This window comes from Rhipicephalus microplus, chromosome 4, assembly GCF_043290135.1.
Source record: "Rhipicephalus microplus isolate Deutch F79 chromosome 4, USDA_Rmic, whole genome shotgun sequence".
Lineage (NCBI taxonomy): Eukaryota > Metazoa > Arthropoda > Arachnida > Ixodida > Ixodidae > Rhipicephalus > Rhipicephalus microplus.
In genome coordinates this window covers 57,839,156-57,860,424 of record NC_134703.1, presented here as the reverse complement: position 1 = coordinate 57,860,424, position 21,269 = coordinate 57,839,156, and the positions used below count along the sequence as shown (strand labels likewise).

The following is a 21,269-nucleotide window of genomic DNA, read 5'->3' as shown; positions in this document are numbered from 1 at the left end:
CAGACAGACAGACAGACAGACAGACAGACAGACAGACAGATAGATAGATAGATAGATAGATAGATAGATAGATAGATAGATAGATAGATAGATAGATAGATAGATAGATAGATAGATAGATAGATAGATAGATAGATAGATAGATAGACAGACAGACAGACAGACGGACGGACGGACGGACGGACGGACGGACGGACGGACGGACGGACGGACGGACGGACGGACAGACGGACAGACAGACAGACAGACAGACAGACAGACAGACAGACAGACAGACAGACAGACAGACAGACAGACAGACAGACAGACAGACGGACAGACGGACAGACGGACAGACGGACAGACGGACAGATAGATAGATAGATAGATAGATAGATAGATAGATAGATAGATAGATAGATAGATAGATAGATAGATAGATAGATATTATCAAAGTCGCCAAAGTTCGCTAAGAAATGCTTTGCATTTAATAAATGATGCTCTACTACATGGTCACGCGTCTGCTTGTGAATACAGTGAAAAAACCTCCTCTGCTTGGAAATATGGTGAAAGTAGCTTTCATACTTTACAAACACACCCGTCCTGTATACTTGCTTCACAATACAACATGAAATATTGCAGTAATAATGCGTGGCACAAGCGTACATTGCCAGTGGGCGGCAGAACACGTGATTATCATGATGACTTCGTGGATTGAAGTCGGTCACCCGCTACAAAAGGCACACACGCTGCTGCGCCTATTCCCTTAAGGCCGCATAACGGGTGCATAGCAAATTCGAAAAGGTTTCGTGCACTTAGTGTAGAAGTACGCAATAGGAAGATGATATCGAGTTCAACTCCTAAAGGAGAAGCTTTAGCGTCCCCTATTTTTTTTTTTCTTAGCCGACATATCGGCCTTCCCACGATCGCCCTCGAAAGCTCTCTGCACGTGGTTTCGCATTGCATCCCGCGACCAAGCGAGATATGCACGTGTTGAAGTCATCATGTGACGTCACGACGTCACACAGTTTTCGCGATCTATGGCTTCATGATGACGTCATATGATGATGTCAGCGAGTGTGATTTTTGCGCTACTGACGTGCGACGCCGACGTTGCCGATTTTCAGTTTTCCCGTTTAATGCACATCCAGGGTTTTAGCCAAATGTGTGATGATTCGACACAAACGCCGCAATCTACGTAAAACGAAGCAATAGGGAAGCGGTTAACTATCCTCTATGCCACTAAATGATATGCATACATAAGGATATCAGTTTAAGAGGCTTCACTAACTGAGGAAAATGTTTGCTATGATCATCAGTCTAAGCCAAGAGACATTGCTGTGTGGGGAGTTTTTCCTGGCACCTATTAGACATATTCTTAATGTTTCCTGAGTAATCATCTATTTGCTGTCAACATGAATGGTTGGATAGAGGGACTTTTTTTTGTAGTCCTGAGAAATGCGACTATATAGCGTGCCGCCTAATCCTATAACCACCGCATCGTGGGCTCTCTGAATGGCCCAAAAGGTGATACTCTTGTTGGGGCTTCTGATGAATTTTAATAAGTTGATTTGCATTACCAGACTTTCCACACTCAATTTCTTTCCTCTGAAATATTGGGCTTTCGAATTTATTGGTGCTTGATAAACTTGGATCCACACTTGGCGACAGAAAAAATTCGTATTTCTTTTCTATTGCTGCGAATTTTGGTTTGTGTATTTCGTAAATCATTTTACAAGTTTGCTTTAATAATTTGTTGCTGTTTGTGATTGTCCATTATGCACGATAGATAATGAAGCTGTTTTCTAAAAAAAATAAAGCTGTTTCACCTTGTGCAATCTGCTTAGCCAAACAGTTCTCATAGGCGCTTGTGTGCAGACACTCAGTGCATAGCACTGGTATGAGGAGTTTGCAACGTGGAAGACAGCGAGCTCTAGTCAGCGTAAATACAAGCTCCGCCCGCATCTATCTCTGCCCACCCAGCGGGAATTTGCATAAATGCCTCATACAATCGCATTTGTTCAGTTCCGTGGCGTCATAGAAGTCTCATGTGTTTCGGATAGTTGCTGTTCCCATACAGACACATCTTCGAGTAACTGGTTTTAAGCGTAATCTTGAACGACCTGACAAATTAAATCAGAGATTCCGCTATGATCAATTAGCCAAAGGTGATATTTTAGGTAGAAGCAACGGAGTTGTCACTTTCCATGTGCGTGGCGTAGACTAGCAACAAATAACTCACTTAAGTACCAATAGAAACGGACTTGCATGGCTATTTTTCCTATAGTTGACTAACAAGCGCGCCACCGCTCCGTGTGTGGAACTTGCATTTATTTTTAGGTTGTAACAAAGATAAGGAGCAAGCACGACCGACGAATGCAGTTGTGAGACAGGGCAGAGTAGTTTTTCGTATATATGCACATGAACGTAACACTGACGCCGTTTTCTCGTTTCCCGTGCTGTAGCAATGACCGCCACAGACACGATTACAACTGCTGTCCTTGCCGAACCATTGAGGAGAACACTTTTCGCTTCATTACTCTTTCCTTGAGGCGGCAGTCGCGTCTGGAAGCCTAGATTATGCGAGTAAAAGTAGGGCAGCGGAAAGGAACAGTAACCTCTGAAACTTTCCTCACCCATGCTCAAGGCATTCGTCGCTTCTGGAACGGAGCCAAGATCACGGTCGCTGAGGCGTCGTTTTGGTGGAAACACGGCCGAGCAATGACACGTACGTCGTTGCCGTGTACTGAATGTGTACACTGTGCCGTCGACACTCCGGCAGTGATGCCCGGTAATGCGTCTGAGAGTTAGAGGGGGGCCGTGCATATTTGTTTGCTATTCCCTTTGGAACGTGTGTAACGATATGGCTAGCCATCCAGGTTGTACCCCAAGGTGTTCTCACATGCTAACGAATGTGGTATGATTATTCTAAATAATCTTTTTTTTTTTGCAATGTGAGACAATGTTATTGATAAGGCTTTCAACCTTTATGAAAATGGCAACGCCCTATAGGTGTACTGTATGGTTCCCCGGGGCAACATGAGGACGCAACCTGTATGTTTCCCAACTATCGCGATTTTGCCGCCGCTTTTATCTTGCCTCAAAGTGTTCGTCCAGTATATTTCCCATCTGGGACCGTCCCGTATGCCTCCCAGCTGTCATGATTTGGCCGCCGCTTTTATGTCGCCTCAAAGTCTCCGTCCTGTATGCGTCCTATAAGTATGCATCTTTTATACGGACTAGAAATTAGGCCCATTGCACCGTCTGCCAACGTGGCATAATACGGTTGCTGTAATTGAGATGTACATGGGCACGCATAGGAAACTCTGTAAAATTATTGATTTATTATCATTTATACTACAGTTTAGTCAATTGTAATCTTGTTCGTATTAGAACGACACTGACTACTTTCAGTCATTATTACACAATACCTGAGATTTCTTTGGATCATGACATAAGTCTCCACCGCTGTTATGGCAAAAAGGATAGTTATATTTGCCTGGGAAACCTACGTAATATGAATCCAGCTATCGTGTTTGTTGATGCGCACAAATGCTTTCGCACAGCCATGCATTACCTTTCACAGGTGACTAAAGCGACGCATCGCTGTCAATCATGCAACGTTCTCCGCACGATGAGACGACCACGGAATAGTGGTAAAATGAAGCGATTCGCACAAAACTGCCTGTTCATTGTGTGTTACAGATAATCCAATATAATAATCAGTTCGTACTTTTTTTTTTACTTTCAGCTGGTCGGAATGCATGTCATTTACGTAAGAGGCTCTCTGCAATTTAGAGAAAAAATCTGATATGCGTAATATACTCTTGTACGGTAATGTATTTTACATATGCCTTACCTAAAGTATCTCACTGTCTGGTTAGGTAATTGTTGCACTTATTTCCGCAATGAACTTAGCTTCTCAATTGTTACCATTTACTACGGAGTCACAAAATACTTGGAGATGAAATAAATTGTATAGCCTTGTTGATGCTGTCGACAATGTGATCAAAATTGACAAACCAGTAGACACAATTGAAAATAAATCGCATTCCATAGAAGTTGGCATTAACAGCCAACATTGCCAAAATATGTGTAGAATATGGTATTACTAGTAATTGTAAAGTAAATGTGAAAGAAATAAAGTGCATGACAGATAACTTGCTATGGGCAAGAATCGATCCTACGACCTTCGAATAACGTGTCCGACGCTCTACCAGCTGATCTTTTAGAAAAAGAGCGTTGTACACGTACCGCCATGGCTACTAATGGTGCTGACTGACGCGCCCATGTTTAAATGCATATGTATAGCGCATAAATAGGACGGAGGATAACCAACGTGGTAGCTCAAGTGATAGAGCGTCGGACTCGTTATTCGAAGGTCGCAGATTCGGTCCCTGCACACCGCAAGTTACCTTTTAGTCCACTGTCTTGCACACTTACAATACATTTACTATTAATAACATTCCTTCTATTTACATTGGCAGTGTTGTCGGTTAGTTCTCAATAATATTGCGTCTGAGAAAGAAGAAAATGAGCCCTTCAAATGTTCATTTTTGTCTCCATGCCATTGAAAAAACACTCATTCTTCGCAATGTAGCAATTACTCGCAAACCTGTCCCGCCGTATCAAAAACCAGTTTACCTATCTCTCCGCTACCTCAATGACGACCTTTTTTGCAGAGTAACCAATGTAAAGTGTTCAGCAAACTTGACTCCAACGCTCTGCCGCCTGTCCTGAAATGGTTTTATTGATGACAGCGCCGCGTGGTGTTCGGCTCTGTTGTCAGGATGCTACAATATATATCGGCATACTACACAAGCCTACCGAGATGTTATTGTCGACAATAGTTCCCAGCACTCTGGGGCTGGAATCAGACATACCGCAACCTAGGCCACGCTCCGGAACGTTCGAGTTAAGCTTGTTGACGTCGGTACTCTCCGCCAAGCCATGTATGTATGTCATAGACGTATCAGCCAGGGGGGTGGGGCAAGAAAGTTGCGAGCACCCTCCCTCCCCCTTTAGACAGTGGTCACTCTTGCCTGCACGCAGGGTAAACCAACAAGTAAGGCGGAATTTTCCATCACAACAGTAATCACTCAATTTTGTTCTTACGGGACAAAGAAATTCTTACGAGGCTATGTTACAAGATAGTGAAATGTGGCCAACATTTCCGCTGTGATGATTTTCTTTGAAAGCTCTCTTTATGTATATATATATATATATATATATATATATATATATATATATATATATATATATATATATATTGATATGCCACTGATGTATGTATATCGTCACTTCAACCATCCGGCCAAAGTTTAAGTACTTGATGAATGCCCAGCCATTTTGAACTGGTGGCTGCGTTCATACTTGCGCACATCATACATGTGTCGATCAAAAGGCAAATATTATGCATATCTGAGACGCAACGTCAATACGTAAGTAATAGGCGGGGTGCTCCTTCACTAGAAGATACACAGATACGTGATTTTAAAGAGCCTATAGTGTTTTCTAGACTACGCTTAAAGTGCAACGTTATGCACGAAAGAAGACCGGCAGAAGACTATCGTTCTTTGACGACAATTGCAGCGAACAACGCTGATACGCGGCCAACTTTTTTTTTTGTTTCAACTAAAGATTTCATCGAGTTGCTGCACGGAAACTATGCCGCTGGAATCAATTTTAATGTCATTACAGACCTACTATATTTCGCTTATGTTGTACAAATGCGCTCGCCTCCCGCCCCCTCCTCCTTTGCACCTTTTCATACCACGCACTTTCTTTCATTCCTTGTGATTACGTTTCACTAAAGTAACTTCTTGACAATTAACTATGAATTCGTTATTCACTCAGCTTGATAGTGCAACCTTGGCCCCGCCGCGGTGGTCTAGTGGCTAAGGTACTCGGCTGCTGACCCGCAGGTCGCGGGTTCGATTCCCGGCTGCGGCGGCTGCATTTCCGATGGAGGCGGAAATGTTGTAGGCCCGTGTACTCAGATTTGGGTGCACGTTAAAGAACCCCAGGTGGTCAAAATTTCCGGAGCCCTCCACTACGGCGTCTCTCATAATCAAATGGTGGTTTTGGGACGTTAAACCCCACACATCATCATTGATAGTGCAACCTTGAGCACACTGTATCGGCCCGTCATAAAATGAGGCAGAAGCAAGGCAAGATAAAGTTTTGTCAATTGTCGTCCTTTGTTTGTCATTCTTTTCATGTCTACTTGCTGGTTTTCCCATTTCTTATCTGCCGACGTCCGCTCTGGACGTTCCTGGTCCCGTCTCGGCCGGGACATGAAAGAAATAAAAAAAAGAAAGAAAGGAAGAAGGAACAAGGAAGGAAGGAAGGAAGGAAGGAAGGAAGGAAAGAAGGAAGGAAGGAAGGAAAAACAAGGAAGAGCGAGAGAGAGAAAGAAAGAAAAAGAGATAAAGAAAGAGGGAGAGAGAGGAAGAAAGAAAGAGAGAAAAAGAAAGAAAGAAGAAAATAAATAATTATGATAACAGTGCCTGCACAAGAACAGGCACGGCTATTGAATCCTTCCAAGAGGGACTTTCGTTCCAACCAGGCCCCCTGTTCCTCTCGTGTCGCTCGCCAATGTCCTCGTCGTGTTCTCTTTCATTTATACTTCATTTATTTTCCATTCTCTTGGTTGGTGAAGTTGAATCTGAACATCACTCCTGAAGACGTGACAGAAAAAAAAATGTAATTACGTTTTCACTGTGTCCGTGCTGTCAAAGGGAGAAATCGTGTGACGACCGAATTCCCCCAACAGAACGGACTCGTGGGACAAGTCGAATGGCTCGACAACAGCGAGGAGTTGAACAAAAGAACAACAAGAAAATAAAAATAATAATTACCTAATTCGGGACTCGCGAACATTTGATCAGACCGTCGGCCTCACTGAATTGCATCGAGGGATTAAGATTGCACTTGGGACGCGGTGAAAATAGTATGGCGTGGGTGTTCGTGCGCTTGTATTTCTGTTTACGCAGAGTATGTGTGTAGAAGGCAGATCAAACTTTATAACTTAACGTGGGCGTTATCTATTTGCCTTCACTCCCACAGCGTGGAGGCCCCAAAGTATATATACTCGAAAGAGGAGTTACTCATGAATGAAATTGAACTTCCTGAAAGCGGGACTTTAAGAATATACCTTTCATTTGTATACTAAGAGCGAAGTGAAAAACATAGCTGCCGACAGAAAATTTCAGTGATTCATCCGGGTTATTTTTATTTTAACAATGTTATAAAAAAGAGGGGATGCGAAGGCATATTAAGGGTGAACCAATATTTCAACCAGCGAGAAACTGCACAAAAGAAAAAAAAGAGATACGGGTATAATTGCATTAGGAGGCCCGATATCCTGTCAGGCATTGCTTACCTTTGGCGACAGTCTGAGAGAAAGAAAAAATATCGGAAGAAAATTCACAACTGGCGTATGAGAAATTCCTCAGCCATGAAGTCAAGCCCGTGGTTCTTTTTTTTTTCTTAACTTTAAATGTTATTGTATACTCGAGCTAGATAAGTGTCACACATTCAACATTCCCAATATGCGTACTTATAAAGTTTCGGAATATTAAATGCGAAGCGTTTCTTTGCATATTGCAAGCACTTTTGGTTTCTTTCTATCTATCTATCTATCTATCTATCTATCTATCTATCTATCTATCTATCTATCTATCTATCTATCTATCTATCTATCTATCTATCTATCTATCTATCTATCTATCTATCTATCTATCTATCTATCTATCTATCTATCTATCTATCTATCTATCTATCTATCTATCTATCTATCTATCTATCTATCTATCTATCTATCTATCTATCTATCTATCTATCTATCTATCTATCTATCCACTTACGTCTGGATGCTCCCCACCGTGGTCCTCTAGTGGCTAAGGTACTCGGCTGCTGACCCACAGGTCGCGAGAACGAATCCCGCCTGCCCCGGCTGCATTTTCGGTGAAGGCGAAAGTGCGGTAGGCCCGTGTGCTCAGATTTGGGTGCATGTTAAAGAACCCCAGGTGGTCGAAAGTTTTGGAGCCCTCCACTACGGCGTCTCTCATAATCATTCGGTGGCTTTTGGACGTTTAACTCTACTTATAAATCAGTCAACGTCTGCGTGCTGTCGTGATGAATGACCCCCTTAACTTGGCGTGAACCAAAATTAGTATAGGATGGTAATGGTTTGACGTTTATGACGCGCTGGTCAAGACATAAGTAATGTCCCATTCCCGTCGCGTACGTCGTGGAACACTTCCCGCCAGACAGCGGCACATACCCGCGGGCGTGTATGTGCCACTGGTATGCGGGTATGTGCCACGGCTGATTGACACTTAGTATCTACTAAAGAATGACGAGAACACGCATGGGAAGTTTCAACACGTGAGCGTCAAGAAAAACCTCACATCGGCAGCGTGTACCCGACGAACGCAAAGAATGAAGGTCGGGGTCACAGCAGGAATCAAACCAAAACATTCTGCGTGGCAATCAAGCATTCTACCACAGAGCCACGCCAGGTCTTGGAGCAACTTTTCAAATATACCCTACCGTTCGTGAAACGTCAATTGTCGTTGCAGTGCTGGCTATCTAATTTCATAAACAATACATATGTACTTCCATGATACATCCGCCATGTCGGGTTAACGTCAATTTGTGTTAGGTAACATGTGCTGAACTTGATTTATGTATCATTGTCCAGGGCTACCGTCCTCACGAGCACCAGTGCTTCATATCACGTTATCGCTTCTGGTGTTGCTAGTATACTCATGTTCCTCTTGGCATCGCTGTGCAAGGGCAAACAACTGGTTATGTAAACATCTGCAACCCTTCAACATATGTCTGCATGTGCAACATTTATACATATATTAGGCGTCATTTCATGACGTGTTGCTCAATAAAAAAATTACAACACGATCACCTTCCTTCCGCATGCTTCGCATAACTTCCGACTCCTAAGGTACGTGGCGTCTGCGAACTTTTTTTCATCAAGCAACGTATACAGTGTGTGTACAGTGTGGCCTGCTGTTCAAATGGGCAGACGAGTTTACCACACGTTGATGATTCGATGATGAGAACTGACTTCTAGTGCAGTTATGTTAATGAATAGTCTTCGGGTCTGGCGAAGTTCATGTCGGTGAGTGTTGCCTGAGAGAAGGCTAGTTTTGGCTAGTGTTGGCTAGTAGCTAGAAGGTTACTAATATTGTCAGGTTTCACGAAGATAACTCGTGCCGTTACCATATTCATTGAATCCTGACTTGACGCGTGTGTGACTCTCTTTGACGAGACGAAGGTGGTACGAAGTTTGTTCAAGTACCTTATTAAAGGGGCCCGGGAATAAGCCACACCCATTTCGAAGGCGACAGGGTAGTTTCTTTCTCGCCTTCCCTAACCTTCTTACACGAGGTATCTCCTCCTCGCCACTTATGTCTTCCTAGAACACGCGCAATGTCAGAACTGATCTATATGTGGGGCTTAACGTCCCAAAACCACGATATGATTATGAGAGACGTCGTAGTGGAAGGCTCCGGAAATTTTGATTACCTGTGGTTCTTTAACGTGCACCCAAATCTGGGCACACGGGCCTACAGCATTTCCGCCTCCATCGAAAGTGGAGCAGCCGCCACCGGGAATCGATCCCGCGACCTGCGGGTCAGCATCCGAGTGCCTTAGCCACTAGACCAACGTGGTGGGGCTGCAATGTCAGAACTAAGCATTGAGCTAGTCAGGATTTCGCACTTTCTTGACTAGACACTGCTAGCTCCACTTGCGCAGGCGCAAACGCAGAAAACGAAGAAAATTAACTCTATCGCGCTCGATAGCTACGCGAGACAAGACAGAAGATATGTGACAGTTCACAGCAGACATGTCCCGGATATCGAACAATCGAGATCTTGTTCCATCTTTACGTCACGCGAATGAATCGTTGGCATCGCGAATGGTGCCGCAAAGACGTGGAATGCCGTGATAGATCAACGCACTCGTTTCGCATTTTCGGAGCTTGTTTAGAAGCTTCTTAAAAAGAGTTTTACACGTGGAACGTCATGATACAAGGAATCAAACAACTATTCTATTTTATGAGGAGTTTTATGTTGGTGAAATGTCTGATAATGTCCGCTATAGTGACCGCTTGCTAGTTCCACCGTGTTCTGGTGAAGTTACGAAATTCTAGCTGCCACTCGCACACTGTTTGACGATTCTCTAGCGCGGAGTCCCTGCTTCAATCTTTACTCTCTTTCTATTTTTTGGTATGGAAATCACTGGGCTCCTCACTTTTCTCGCTTACAAAGTCGAGGCAAGCCAGTGAGAAAAGCTTCTGTATACGTTAAAAATGCATCCGTTCCTCCCCTCACTCTCACAGAAGGCTTCCAGGGTCGAGAAAAGAGAGTTCTCGCGGGGCTCTCATGAGTAGGTGGTCCGTTGGGATCCCGAGTCGCATGCTTTGCGTTCCGGGGCGCGGAGATCCGTTCGCGCTTCCTCGCTTTGTTCGCCGTGGCAGCACTCCAAGTCGGAACTCCGGCGCGCGCATTTGTTGTGCTCGCACTTCCTCTCGTGCGCGAAACGATCTGAGGAAGCGAATGGGTCGGACTCGTTCGCATTGTTCGCCGCGCAGGAAGCGAAAAAGCGTTAATCTCGAGCATGCGCATTGCGTACTTTCCCTTTTGTTGCACATATACGGACGCGGCCACATACCATATGGCAACGCGAAAGTGCCCCATTGTAAGACACCTTTATTGGCTCTATTGTGCACGGGCCTTGAAGTCCCTAGTGTGTAGTGGAAATGCTCGTATGCATTTCTACCTCGTTTTATCCTATTTCTTTCCTGGAAAACACCTATCGACATGATTTGAAGTTTTCGACATGAATGTTGCCTGCTCTCACCACTGCGTTTATAGCTTTTAGTCCCTTAAATATTTTAGTCTATTTTAGTCCCTTGAAGCTTTTAGCGTCTTTTTAGTCCCTTTGCGTGGGATAGTAAACCGGACTTGCGTTGGGTTGACCGTCTTGTCTCTCGTTTCTTTTCCTCCTCCTTTATTAACAGAGGCGTATGCATGGGGGTCGCACCCCCTCCCTCCAAAAGACCTCCTCTTTGCTCTGCGCATTAATCATGAAGGCCTCATTGGGAGTGAATTGGGAAGAGAGAAGAGAGGTGCGTAGGAGAGAGGATGGGTTAAATGGAAGGGGGATGTCACACAGTTATGCCCTCTCCTTCTCCAACCCCTAATAGAAAACACTGCGCTCACCTGTGTTGATCGACGTTGAAAGCATGTACATTATACTTTTTTCCCCTTTTATTTTCATTAGTTTACAAGCACTCTGTTGCAACCAATAAGGCTATTCTACCGAGTAATAATTATCACAAGCGTCTGTTCAATGAACACCTTGGTGCCCTCGTGTCACAGCTTGACGCATACCACTGCACTTTCTCGTCTTTTGGGGGTTAACGGAGCACACAGAAAATTTATGCAGCTGCGGATTCGAACCAGCATTCGTGCTCCTTTATTATTCCTTACTTTCTTCCTTGTAAGTATGCCATTCATTGGCGTAGCCAAGCGGGGAGGCGAGTTGGGGTTCAAACCACCTCGAACTATTTCAATGATGCTTGCGAATGTATACACGCACACATACAAACGCATGCACGAACACGCATTGAGTTTAATTCACCCCCCCCCCCCTTTACCGAAAAAAAAATTCTGGCTACGCCCCTGATGTCGTTTAATTCGAAAGTAAAGCCTCAGTGAAAAAAAAAACTATCCAGAGACCGGGAGGATTCGGAACACAAGTCAGGGATGATCACTCCGCATACAAAATGACTTCGAGTGCGCAGTATACCGCGTAGGAAGAGTGGTGGTCGCATTCCAGCACATGCAAGTATGCAAAACAGATGCAGCATAAATGTCTGCGTTGACCAAATCCTTTGGTAGAAAGCTGTATATGTAATGTAAAAATTAACATAGCAAAGAAAATAAAAAGGAAGAAAAAGAAGATACATACCATTCCTACACACGAGTTCAGTTAGTGAAGAATATAAAGAAAGCTCGGGGCTTCATGTTTCGCAGCTGTTCATATATCAACGAGATTTCACAAAATCGGATGCATAAACAGGCTCCAAACACTGTTCTTCTCAGTCCACGTCATTCGTACAGCGTCAGAAGTTGAGTCGAAGAAGTGTCGGAAATGATAGATTGAAATCTGGAAGTGAAATTAGCGTATAGCCAAGCTGTTTTGCAGCTCAGCTTGTACACAAGTGCATGTATGCGAGATACGAATAAACATTTATGAGACAACCATTGTTGCAGTTTGAGGCAGGAGTGTTGCGTTCGCAAACAGCCTGAAAATAATTTGCAAAATGGTTGTGGAAAGTTTCAAATGTGCCATAGCGGTGCATAATGTCACTCGGCACTTCGCTGCTGCATTTTTTTTTCGCATACAGGCATCTTCTCGTAGCAGCTTTGAATTATTGTGTTCTTCCTTTTATGAAAATAGTAAGTGGTTTAGTTATTTATTCAGTCAATTAATTTATAACCCCGTCCATCAATTAATCAATCAATTAGTTGGTTAGTTTAATTGTTAGTTAGTTAGTTAGTTGGTTAGTCAGTTAGTCAGTCAGTTGGTTAGTTAGTTAGTTAGTTAGTTAGTTAGTTAGTTAGTTAGTTAGTTAGTTAGTTAGTTTGTTTGTTTGTTAAGTTTTTCTTGCACTTCTAACTCAACGTCCCCTTGTGTTTTCTGCCCCACCGCGGGGTTCTAGTGGCTAAGGTACTCGACTGCTGACCCGCAGGTCGCGGAATCGAATCCCGGCTGCAGCGGCTGCATTTCCGATGGAGGCGGAAATGTAGGCCCGTGTGCTCAGATTTGGGTGCACGTTAAAGAACCCCAGGTGGTCGAAATTTCCAGAGCCCTCCGCTACGGCGTCTCTCATAATCAAATGGTGGTTTTGGGACGTTGAACCCCGCATATCAATCAATCAATATTTGTGTGTTCTTCAGCGCTATTACGTTTCTGGTCATGGGGCATCAACTAGGCTGATCTGCCACCCTTCTAACTAACATTCCCGCCTACCTAAGGTGAAACGGAAATCACGTGTCAGCGAATGTAGCTGTACAGTACGGTCAGCGTTATCTATCACACATTTTTTTTTCTTCGTACCATTTGAGATCAAACAGCCATTTATTCATTGTACTGCTCTCGGACACGCGTTCAGGTCAGTCGCAGCTCGGCGGGCAGCCTGTACCTGAAGAAGGCAGACCTGAAGACGGAAGGCCACTACACGTGTGAGGTGTCGGCCGATGCGCCCTCTTTCGAGACCGTCCGTGCGGAGAAGGAGCTAAGGGTGTACGGTGAGTGTACAGCGACGTCACATCTCAAGATAGTGCTGCAAAAAAAAAAGGAGGGGGGGGGGAGGGGGACTGAAACTTGGTGAAGGCTTGAACAGAGGTAACAAACAACCGTGATAATTGCCAGTAGCGTAAATGGTACGCGAATGATTTAGACGAATGGATTTATTAGTATCTTTAACAAATTGGTAAACGTCGATACCTTGACCGAGCTCTCTTTTTACATTCATGCTGTGCATTTCCTTAGCTATGTTGGAAGACGCAATAATTCGAGTTATCATTGTCGTAGATTCTTAAAGTGTTACAGAAACTGTATTATTAATCCTAAAGTATTACCATTCCTAAATGTTTATTGTGTAGCAAAAGTTCTCTCATGATTATTTTCATACGAAGTTTGGACTTAGGAAAATAATGCAGAGAGTCAGTATGAGTATCAGCCTATTGCGGATGACTGCACTCTACAAACGTATAGTGGTGCTGGTTAGAAAATGTCACTTATGAATAACCCCTCAAGCCTTGACAGTGGGCAGAGCTTGTTAGCATCCTTGATGTCTAGTAAGCGGCTCGTTAGATAACGTCAAAGCATGAGGGGTGAGGAAATAGCGAGTTTTAAAACTGAATTGAATCGAATAGTGACGACATCAAATCGAACACGATTACAAACTTACTACTGTTTGGATAGCTTTTGATTGGTAAAGCGATCATTTTCAAAAGTAGCCCTGGACTGATTAGGTGAGAATATTAAAGACAGTCCAAGAATTCTCCAACATTTTATGGGAAACAGTCACATACTTTAAAAAATGACCGTTATATGGCTGGTTTTAATTGACAAAATACTAGAAAATTTTAAACGTAGTCAAACTCGTATACAGCAGCGGTTAGAACCTTCGAAACATTTTGTAAGTGCGTGCTGAAATGCAGCAGTGGCTACAGTATTCAAGATGGTGCTCTATCGAGAGCTTTTAAATAAAGCTGACTCATAAATATTAAGTGATTTTCATAAATTAACGTCACCATCAATAATGGTGAAGACAGTGGATTGATGAAAATGTCTTTTAAGCGACACTGGGGGTTAAAGCAAAACGCCTTCGTACCGCTATCATAATACAGCGTCAATAGTCCCGTAAGTACACGCATACATGCGCAATTTTATTATAAAGACAAGGTAATTTACTCATCGCTTTTCCAACATCTCGTTCCTTCTAGCGTTTTTCGTTGTTGCTAAATATTCAAAAATATTTGGTGTTGCAAATATGCACTATTTGATCCGGATACTAAATTAAATAGAAAGTCATCCAATTCGGTATTAGAAATTTGTGAATATTTTTACACCCTTTCAAAGCAGCAATATATTATTGATGCATGACACATAGTACTAATTCACACATGATGTTGTTCAGAGTCTAGTTCGTTCTCTAGAGGAATGCATTCTTTTCTGATGTATAGCTCAAAGACAGAAAAACCGTCACTGATTACTGAGTAACTTACCGCGTGAGATACACCAACAAAAAAAGAAAGAATGAGATGACAGAGCGTTTTGTCCCGTCTCTTCCTTTTATCTTTTACAGCGAGTTAACCCTTCATCAAGACTAAACGCTGCGCAACAAGGTTTTTGTGTCTGCTTATCTGTTAATTCGGTGGCGAGACAACACAGCTCACTATGCGCAGTAGTTTCCTTTCGTTTACGAAAGAAGAGGAAACCAACAGCTTCCACACTTTCTGGACGCCATTTTTTTGTTTCCTACAAATATTTCACTTTTATGTGCCTTGTATTTTCTTTGTAGTGCTGCCCAAGAAAGGTCCTGTGATTCGTGGTACTAAAGCCCACTATAGGATCGGAGACGTGGTTAATGTCACGTGCCACGCGAGCGCGACAAAGCCACCAGCTGTCCTGAAGTGGTACATCAACGGGGACCAGGTAAGTGCCGGAACTACAAGGGCATTACGTCGCCTTGCATGTCACAGGGACTTATTGTTATTGAGGATGTATTTATTCTTGAGAAAGTAATGTATTTATTACTTTCATTGCCGCGAAAGAGGAGTGTTTTTTTTTCTCGATCACTGGTACCTAATTTACACTTCGTTCTTAAAAGTTCATCTTTCGTTCTGCGCAGGTTCGTCCCGAGTACGAGACGATGTACCCAATCTTTCGCGACCGGGACCACTTGTACCACTCGTCCTTGAGGTTGACCTTCAAGACGGAGCCCGAACATTTCGCCTACGACACCATGAAGCTCAAGTGTACCGCTACGGTGTCTGGAGCGTACTCACTGTCCAGCGAGAAGATCGTAGCAGCTGCGGACGCTAAACGCACCGGTAGGCCCCAGTTTGCTACCCTGTATTGAAGAAGTAAAAAGTGGGTTAAATGAATGAGTTAGAAGAGGAGTTTGCGACATTAGTTAAAAGAAGAAAAAAAAAGTGTGTGGCTGGTGTGTCGTCTTAGTACTCATAACAGCATTGACCGCGGACAGTTACAGTTTCTCGCTCAGTCCGGTTGCTTGCAGAAACCGCAACAACGCTTTCAGGGCAGCTGGTGTTGCAGGCCCAGTAGGCCAGGGCCAAAGGATTTGTCTGTGAGAACATGGTTGCTAAGCTGGCCTATAGTGCTTCTGAGAGGATCGCTGTTTCACAGTAGGAGTGGGTGCAGTCTCAGAGAAGGTGGGCCACCGTTTCATTGCACCCGCATACCAAGAAGATAGCAAGAACACATCATCATCATCATCATCATCATCATCATCATCATCATCATCATCATCATCATCATCATCATCATCAGTCTGACTACGCCCACTGCAGGACAAAAGCCTCTTCCCATTTTCTGCCTGTCTACTTGGTCCTGTGTTTGCTGCTGCCACTTTATACTCGCCAACTTTCTAATCTCATCTGCTCACCTAACTTTCTGTCTCCCCTTCACCCGCTTGTCATCTCTTGGAATACAGTCTGTGATCATCAATGACCAGCGGTTATCTTGCGCTACCTATGGCTATTTTTTTCTTCTTGATTTCGACTATCAGGTCCTTAACACACCCTTGTTTCCAGATACACTCTGCTCTCTTCTTGTTCCTTAGGGTTGCACTGATTATTTTCCTTTCCATTGCTCGCTCTGTCGTCCTCAACTCAAGTTGAACCCTCTTTGTAATCCTCCAGGGTTCTGCTCCGTAGGTTAGGACCGGTAAGATGCATGCAGCTGCTATATACATTCCTTTTGAGGGATAGAGGCAATCTACCATTCATGATTTGAGAATGCTCGCCGAGTGTGTTCCACCCCATTCTTAATCTTTTAGTTACTTCAATCTCGTGGTTCGGCTCTGCGGTTGCTACCTGTCCTAAGTAGTCGTACTCTTTTTACAACTTCAAGTGCACTGCTACCTATCTCGAAGCGCTGTTCTCTTCCGAGGTTGTTTTACATTACTTTTCTTTTCTGAAGAATAACTTTAAGACTTATGTGTCTGCTCTCCTTGTCTGCACCAACAGTGAAGTGCACCATCACTGCACATGAACGTGATTCCTCCTCGCCATGATGGTGCAGCGTTTAAGGCGTTCGGCTGCTGACCCATAGGTCGCGGCTTCAATCCCGGCCGCGGCGGCTCCATTTCGAAGGCTGCAAAATGTTAGAGGCATGTGTTCTCTGCGATGTCTGTGCGTGTTAAAGAACACCCGGCTGTCGAAACTTCCGGAGCCCTCTACTACGCCGTGCCTCATAATCATATCGTAGTTATGCCATGTAAGACCACAGATATTAGAAAGTAATTAAACTTGACTCCTCCTGCGAGACACTTGAAAACTTTATTTTAGTGCCATGCATTCATTGTGCAGCATCTAGGAACATGGAGTTATTGTGCGATCCTTGATGGCTGCCTTTTTCTCAAAGGATGTGATGCTCGACGTCGCCAGACTTATTAAGACCTTCCAATTTCTTTGAACGAAACTTGCATTTGTAGACATCTTTTTGTGCTACTACTTGTTTATGTCTCCTTCAGTGTTATTTGTACACTTTTTTTCTTTTTCTACCCTCTATTTTTTTCCATCTTAATTTTCTTTGTGTACGGCCTTGCCAAACTAGTAGGCAGGCGTTTTGCCCTTCGAGATGGCAGTTATTAGCCTGCTCCCTCCTTCAATTTTCATCTGTGTCCGTGTATTTTTGGGTATTTTAATAAAACAATATTAGTAGTAATTCCCAAAGTGGAGGCCATAAATACGTACCAATGACAAATTGCAAAGAGCAGGGCCCCAGCGAAGTTAGGGAAGATTATTCTTATACACAAACTTTTTTGTTGTTGTTCTGCTTTGCCTTGAGAGAGACAAAAATGTTGTCCACTAAGGAATCACCGAATCTGAAGCTGGAATTCTTCCATAGGGTCTGAAGACGACAAGCCATCTATAACTGGCGCCCAAGAAAGCTACCACGTGGGTGACTTGGTCAATGTGACCTGCAGTTACTCGCGCTACGGACGCCCCGTTGACCTACAGTGGCATCTGAATGACAAAGAGGTACGTTGACGGTATAACTTTTTTTACGTTATGCTTGTTAAACCACTTTCCGTACTGTTCCTTGCGAGAACTAACAAGAAACAACACAAGAAATCTTATCCTTAACGAAGAAAAATGAGGCCATAAAATTCCCCTTCTCTCGTCCATGCTATCCTATGTTATAGCGTGTTTTCCTTGTTTTGTTTTATCCATTATTTTTTTCTTTAGCTTTATATTTCTTTTCCGCTTCCCCAGTGCAGTGTAGCAAAGCGGAAATTTTCTTGTTAACCTCGCTGCCTCGCGCCTAACCTCTCTATTTTCTCTCTTTCTCTTTCGTTGAGTTACGCTCACCTTGAATTACGTTCCAAAATTTCTTGCCTTTAGACTGTGGGTCTTCGATAGAAACAGAGGCGTTTTGAAATCCGCTATACGAGAGTTAGTTTGGTGCACATTAGGCACGTTTTAATCGAAATTTTACAAAAGGTGCTGAATGCGGCATCCTTTCAATGTTTCCATCTCAACACACTAAGCAGCGCAAGTTGATATGGTGGCACAACAAAACCAGGGCACAGAAAACTCAGACCATGAAAAGAAGGGTACAGTACTTTATCAATATTCTCCTGCGAGGTGTTGTGCCCTTCCTTATACGTTCGCATAATTCGTTTTAATAGCAGGGAAAAAAAACGACAGTGACGTGAGCAAAATGGTAAGAAGTCGAACACTGAGCAACAAGACAGAAGACTCTTGGAAGAGAGAGAGAGATCAAAAGAAAAATGCAGGGGGGTTAACCAGACGCCAGTATCAGGAGTACACTTTTGGAAACCTTGAAGTGGTATTGTATGTAACTAGTTAAACTTCTCATTTTGTTACTGACGTTTCCAAGGCAACGTTTCGTTTTGTTGAGCTGGAGAACAAAAAGAAAAGAAGAACAATTAGTTCTTCATTACTTAATAGTTTCCCCAAAGAACAGTTTATGGTAAAAACGAGTACATTTATTATATGCCCTACAGGGGCCATATAGCCAAAGAGTGGCCCTAGGGCCACTCCTTGGCTCTGATGAGTCACTGCCCTGGTCGAGTTTGTTACGAGAAGAGAACCATAGATTATTCTTCGAGTGCTTAAGCCATGTCTCATGACCACGGTGCTCGTGTCACATGCGATGTCGCGAAATTCGGCCTCACAGGTGTCCACTCGGTACCTGGCCCACTACCCGCTTCGGCGGTTAGAGTCCGGCCGCCAAGAGATGTCGCTGGGCCTGCGGTTCACCGTGCGTCCCGTACACTTCGTGCGCGACGAGATGCGCATCAAGTGCACGGCCACGCTTCAGAACGACGGCAAGGGGCCGCCATCGGTGACGTCGTCTTCCGCCTCGCCCAGGGACGGCACTCACTCGGAAAAGGAGTTCATGCTAGGTAGCAGCAGCCACCGCTCGTCGGGACTGCACGTCTCGGGCCACTATGACGCCGCAGGTGTGTACTTCTGCGGCTCTTTGTCTATTGTATGGTATCACAGCTTGAGTCTTCCCTAAAGGAAGCGGGTTAGGGGGAGACAGAAGGTTAGGTGGGCAGATGAGATTAAGAAGTTTGCGGGTATAAATTGGCAGCAGCAAGCACAGGACCGGGTTAATTGGCGGAAAATGGGGAGGCCTTTGTCCTGCAGTGGACGTAGTCAGGCTGATGATGATGATGATGATGATGATGATGATGATGATGATGACAGCATGAGTCTTCATATATAGCTTGATATACTACACTAAGCGTTATCAAGGACATTAAAAATATTAATCCAGGTGATTAGAAGGCACGCTAAGTGTTTGAATTTACCGCGAACACAGCGTCCGCCCAAACGTCTTCGGTCTGTCAGCTGCTTGCGCTTCCTTTTACTAAAAGGGCTTCTTTTGGAAGAACCTTGCTTAAAAACTTACGCTCTGAGTACCCTGTGTTTATCCTGACAGCTTCATCACTCATTTATCTGCCACAGTGTCGATTCAGAAGAAAAGTGAATGCTCTCCCTGCTGAACTAGATGTGAACAGTACGACTTCTTGTGTACGTCACAGCATGCGCAAACGAGATTGAAGACGCTATTATTGGGGCAGTGGACAATCTAGAATTATTAGCTGTAATAATAGTGCGACAGCCGATGCGCCAGCTTCGAACAGAAACGATGTTATAGAAGCCTGCGTATTTTTACATGTCGACGCAGTACAAAATACACTGCTCCGAGTCACTGACGCAATTGTGCTCCTTTACATAGTGGAGAATGCTTAAATTTGCACGCTTGTCTTTGGCTAAATGAGCGTTGTTCGTGAGGGATATTTATGGAGAGACCCCTTTTTCTGACTTCGCTCGTTTCTTTTCACTTCATCTCTCTGTCCTGTCTACTTCTTTCTTTTCTTTTTTTTCTGTGTCGGGTAGTGAAGCGGCCGTTTTGTGCTTACACTCTCCCAATTTCTCGTTTATGTTCCTACCATAATTTCAGATATTTTTTCACTGTGTTTTTTTTCCTGTGTAGCTGCAACCTCCACACACATTCCTAATATTTCGCATGGTACTCTTTTCAGCAATGGACAGCAACGGGTCACCTCGACGGCTGTACGCGGCATGGATCATACAAAGCTGTGCTGCTACGTTGTTCGTGGTGCGTGCTCGATGAGCATGATGCCGAAGCGACAAGTTGAGTCCTGCTATCTGCCGTTATCTGTCGCTCCATCAACATTGTTGGCGGTATGGGAAGTATCCAGTTACGACACGCGACAACAGTTCATTCGCGTCGACTTGACGTGCACCGTGACACTGGAGCGGAACGATGTTGTGTATATTATTCAGTGCCTTGCAGTCTTCGCACGAAGATTGTTGACGAACAAAACAACACTTGTTCGTGATATATCGCCCGTATCAATATATTATTAGATAGCTGCGGTATTCGGCCGCAGGCGTAGTTCTTGACATAATATATTATTATGAACAGCCATTACTTTTTCCACGTTTCATAATCAAACTGAAAGTCACGTTAGTTTGAGGACGTGATTGATTGATATGTGGGGTTTAACGTCCCAAAACCACTATATGATTATGAGAGACGCCGTAGTGGAGGGCTCCGGAAATTTAGACCACCTGGGGTTCTTTAACGTGCACCAAAATCTGAGCACACGGGCCTACAACATTTCCGCCTCCATCGGAAATAGTTTGAGGACGTGTCAGTGCGATTTTAAAATAGTTTATAATGCATTAAGAGCAGGGGATTGCTTAATGTCTCTCTATCTTTAACCCGCTAGGAAAACACAAAAGAATGGTTGTTCATCCTATTTCTCGCTAATATTTAATCTCTAAAGCTATCAATGAAAACCGCCACTTTTGGTCGGTATTCCTTCTTCAAAAGCTGCTTCTTTTCGCTTAATTGAGATAAGACCTAATTTGTTAACTCGCAGCTAGGATGACCGAATGCTCGAAGCCCTTGCGTTGGTGATTTTTTTTTTGTGA

General features: G+C 43.8%; 1 protein-coding gene across 1 annotated transcript in view; it reads left to right on the top strand.

Moving 5' to 3' along the window:
* LOC119172669 (uncharacterized) overlaps nt 1–20,760 on the top strand; it is a 37,092-nt gene extending 16,332 nt beyond the window's left edge. Inside the window, exons 3-8 of the mRNA XM_037423821.2 lie at nt 13,187–13,322; nt 15,104–15,237; nt 15,434–15,635; nt 17,677–17,810; nt 18,973–19,258; nt 20,351–20,760. Coding sequence (XP_037279718.2) covers nt 13,187–13,322; nt 15,104–15,237; nt 15,434–15,635; nt 17,677–17,810; nt 18,973–19,258; nt 20,351–20,442 — 984 coding nt within the window. The 3' untranslated portion in view covers nt 20,443–20,760. The remainder of the gene's footprint in view (nt 1–13,186; nt 13,323–15,103; nt 15,238–15,433; nt 15,636–17,676; nt 17,811–18,972; nt 19,259–20,350) is intronic.
* Nucleotides 20,761–21,269: the final 509 nt, after the last annotated feature.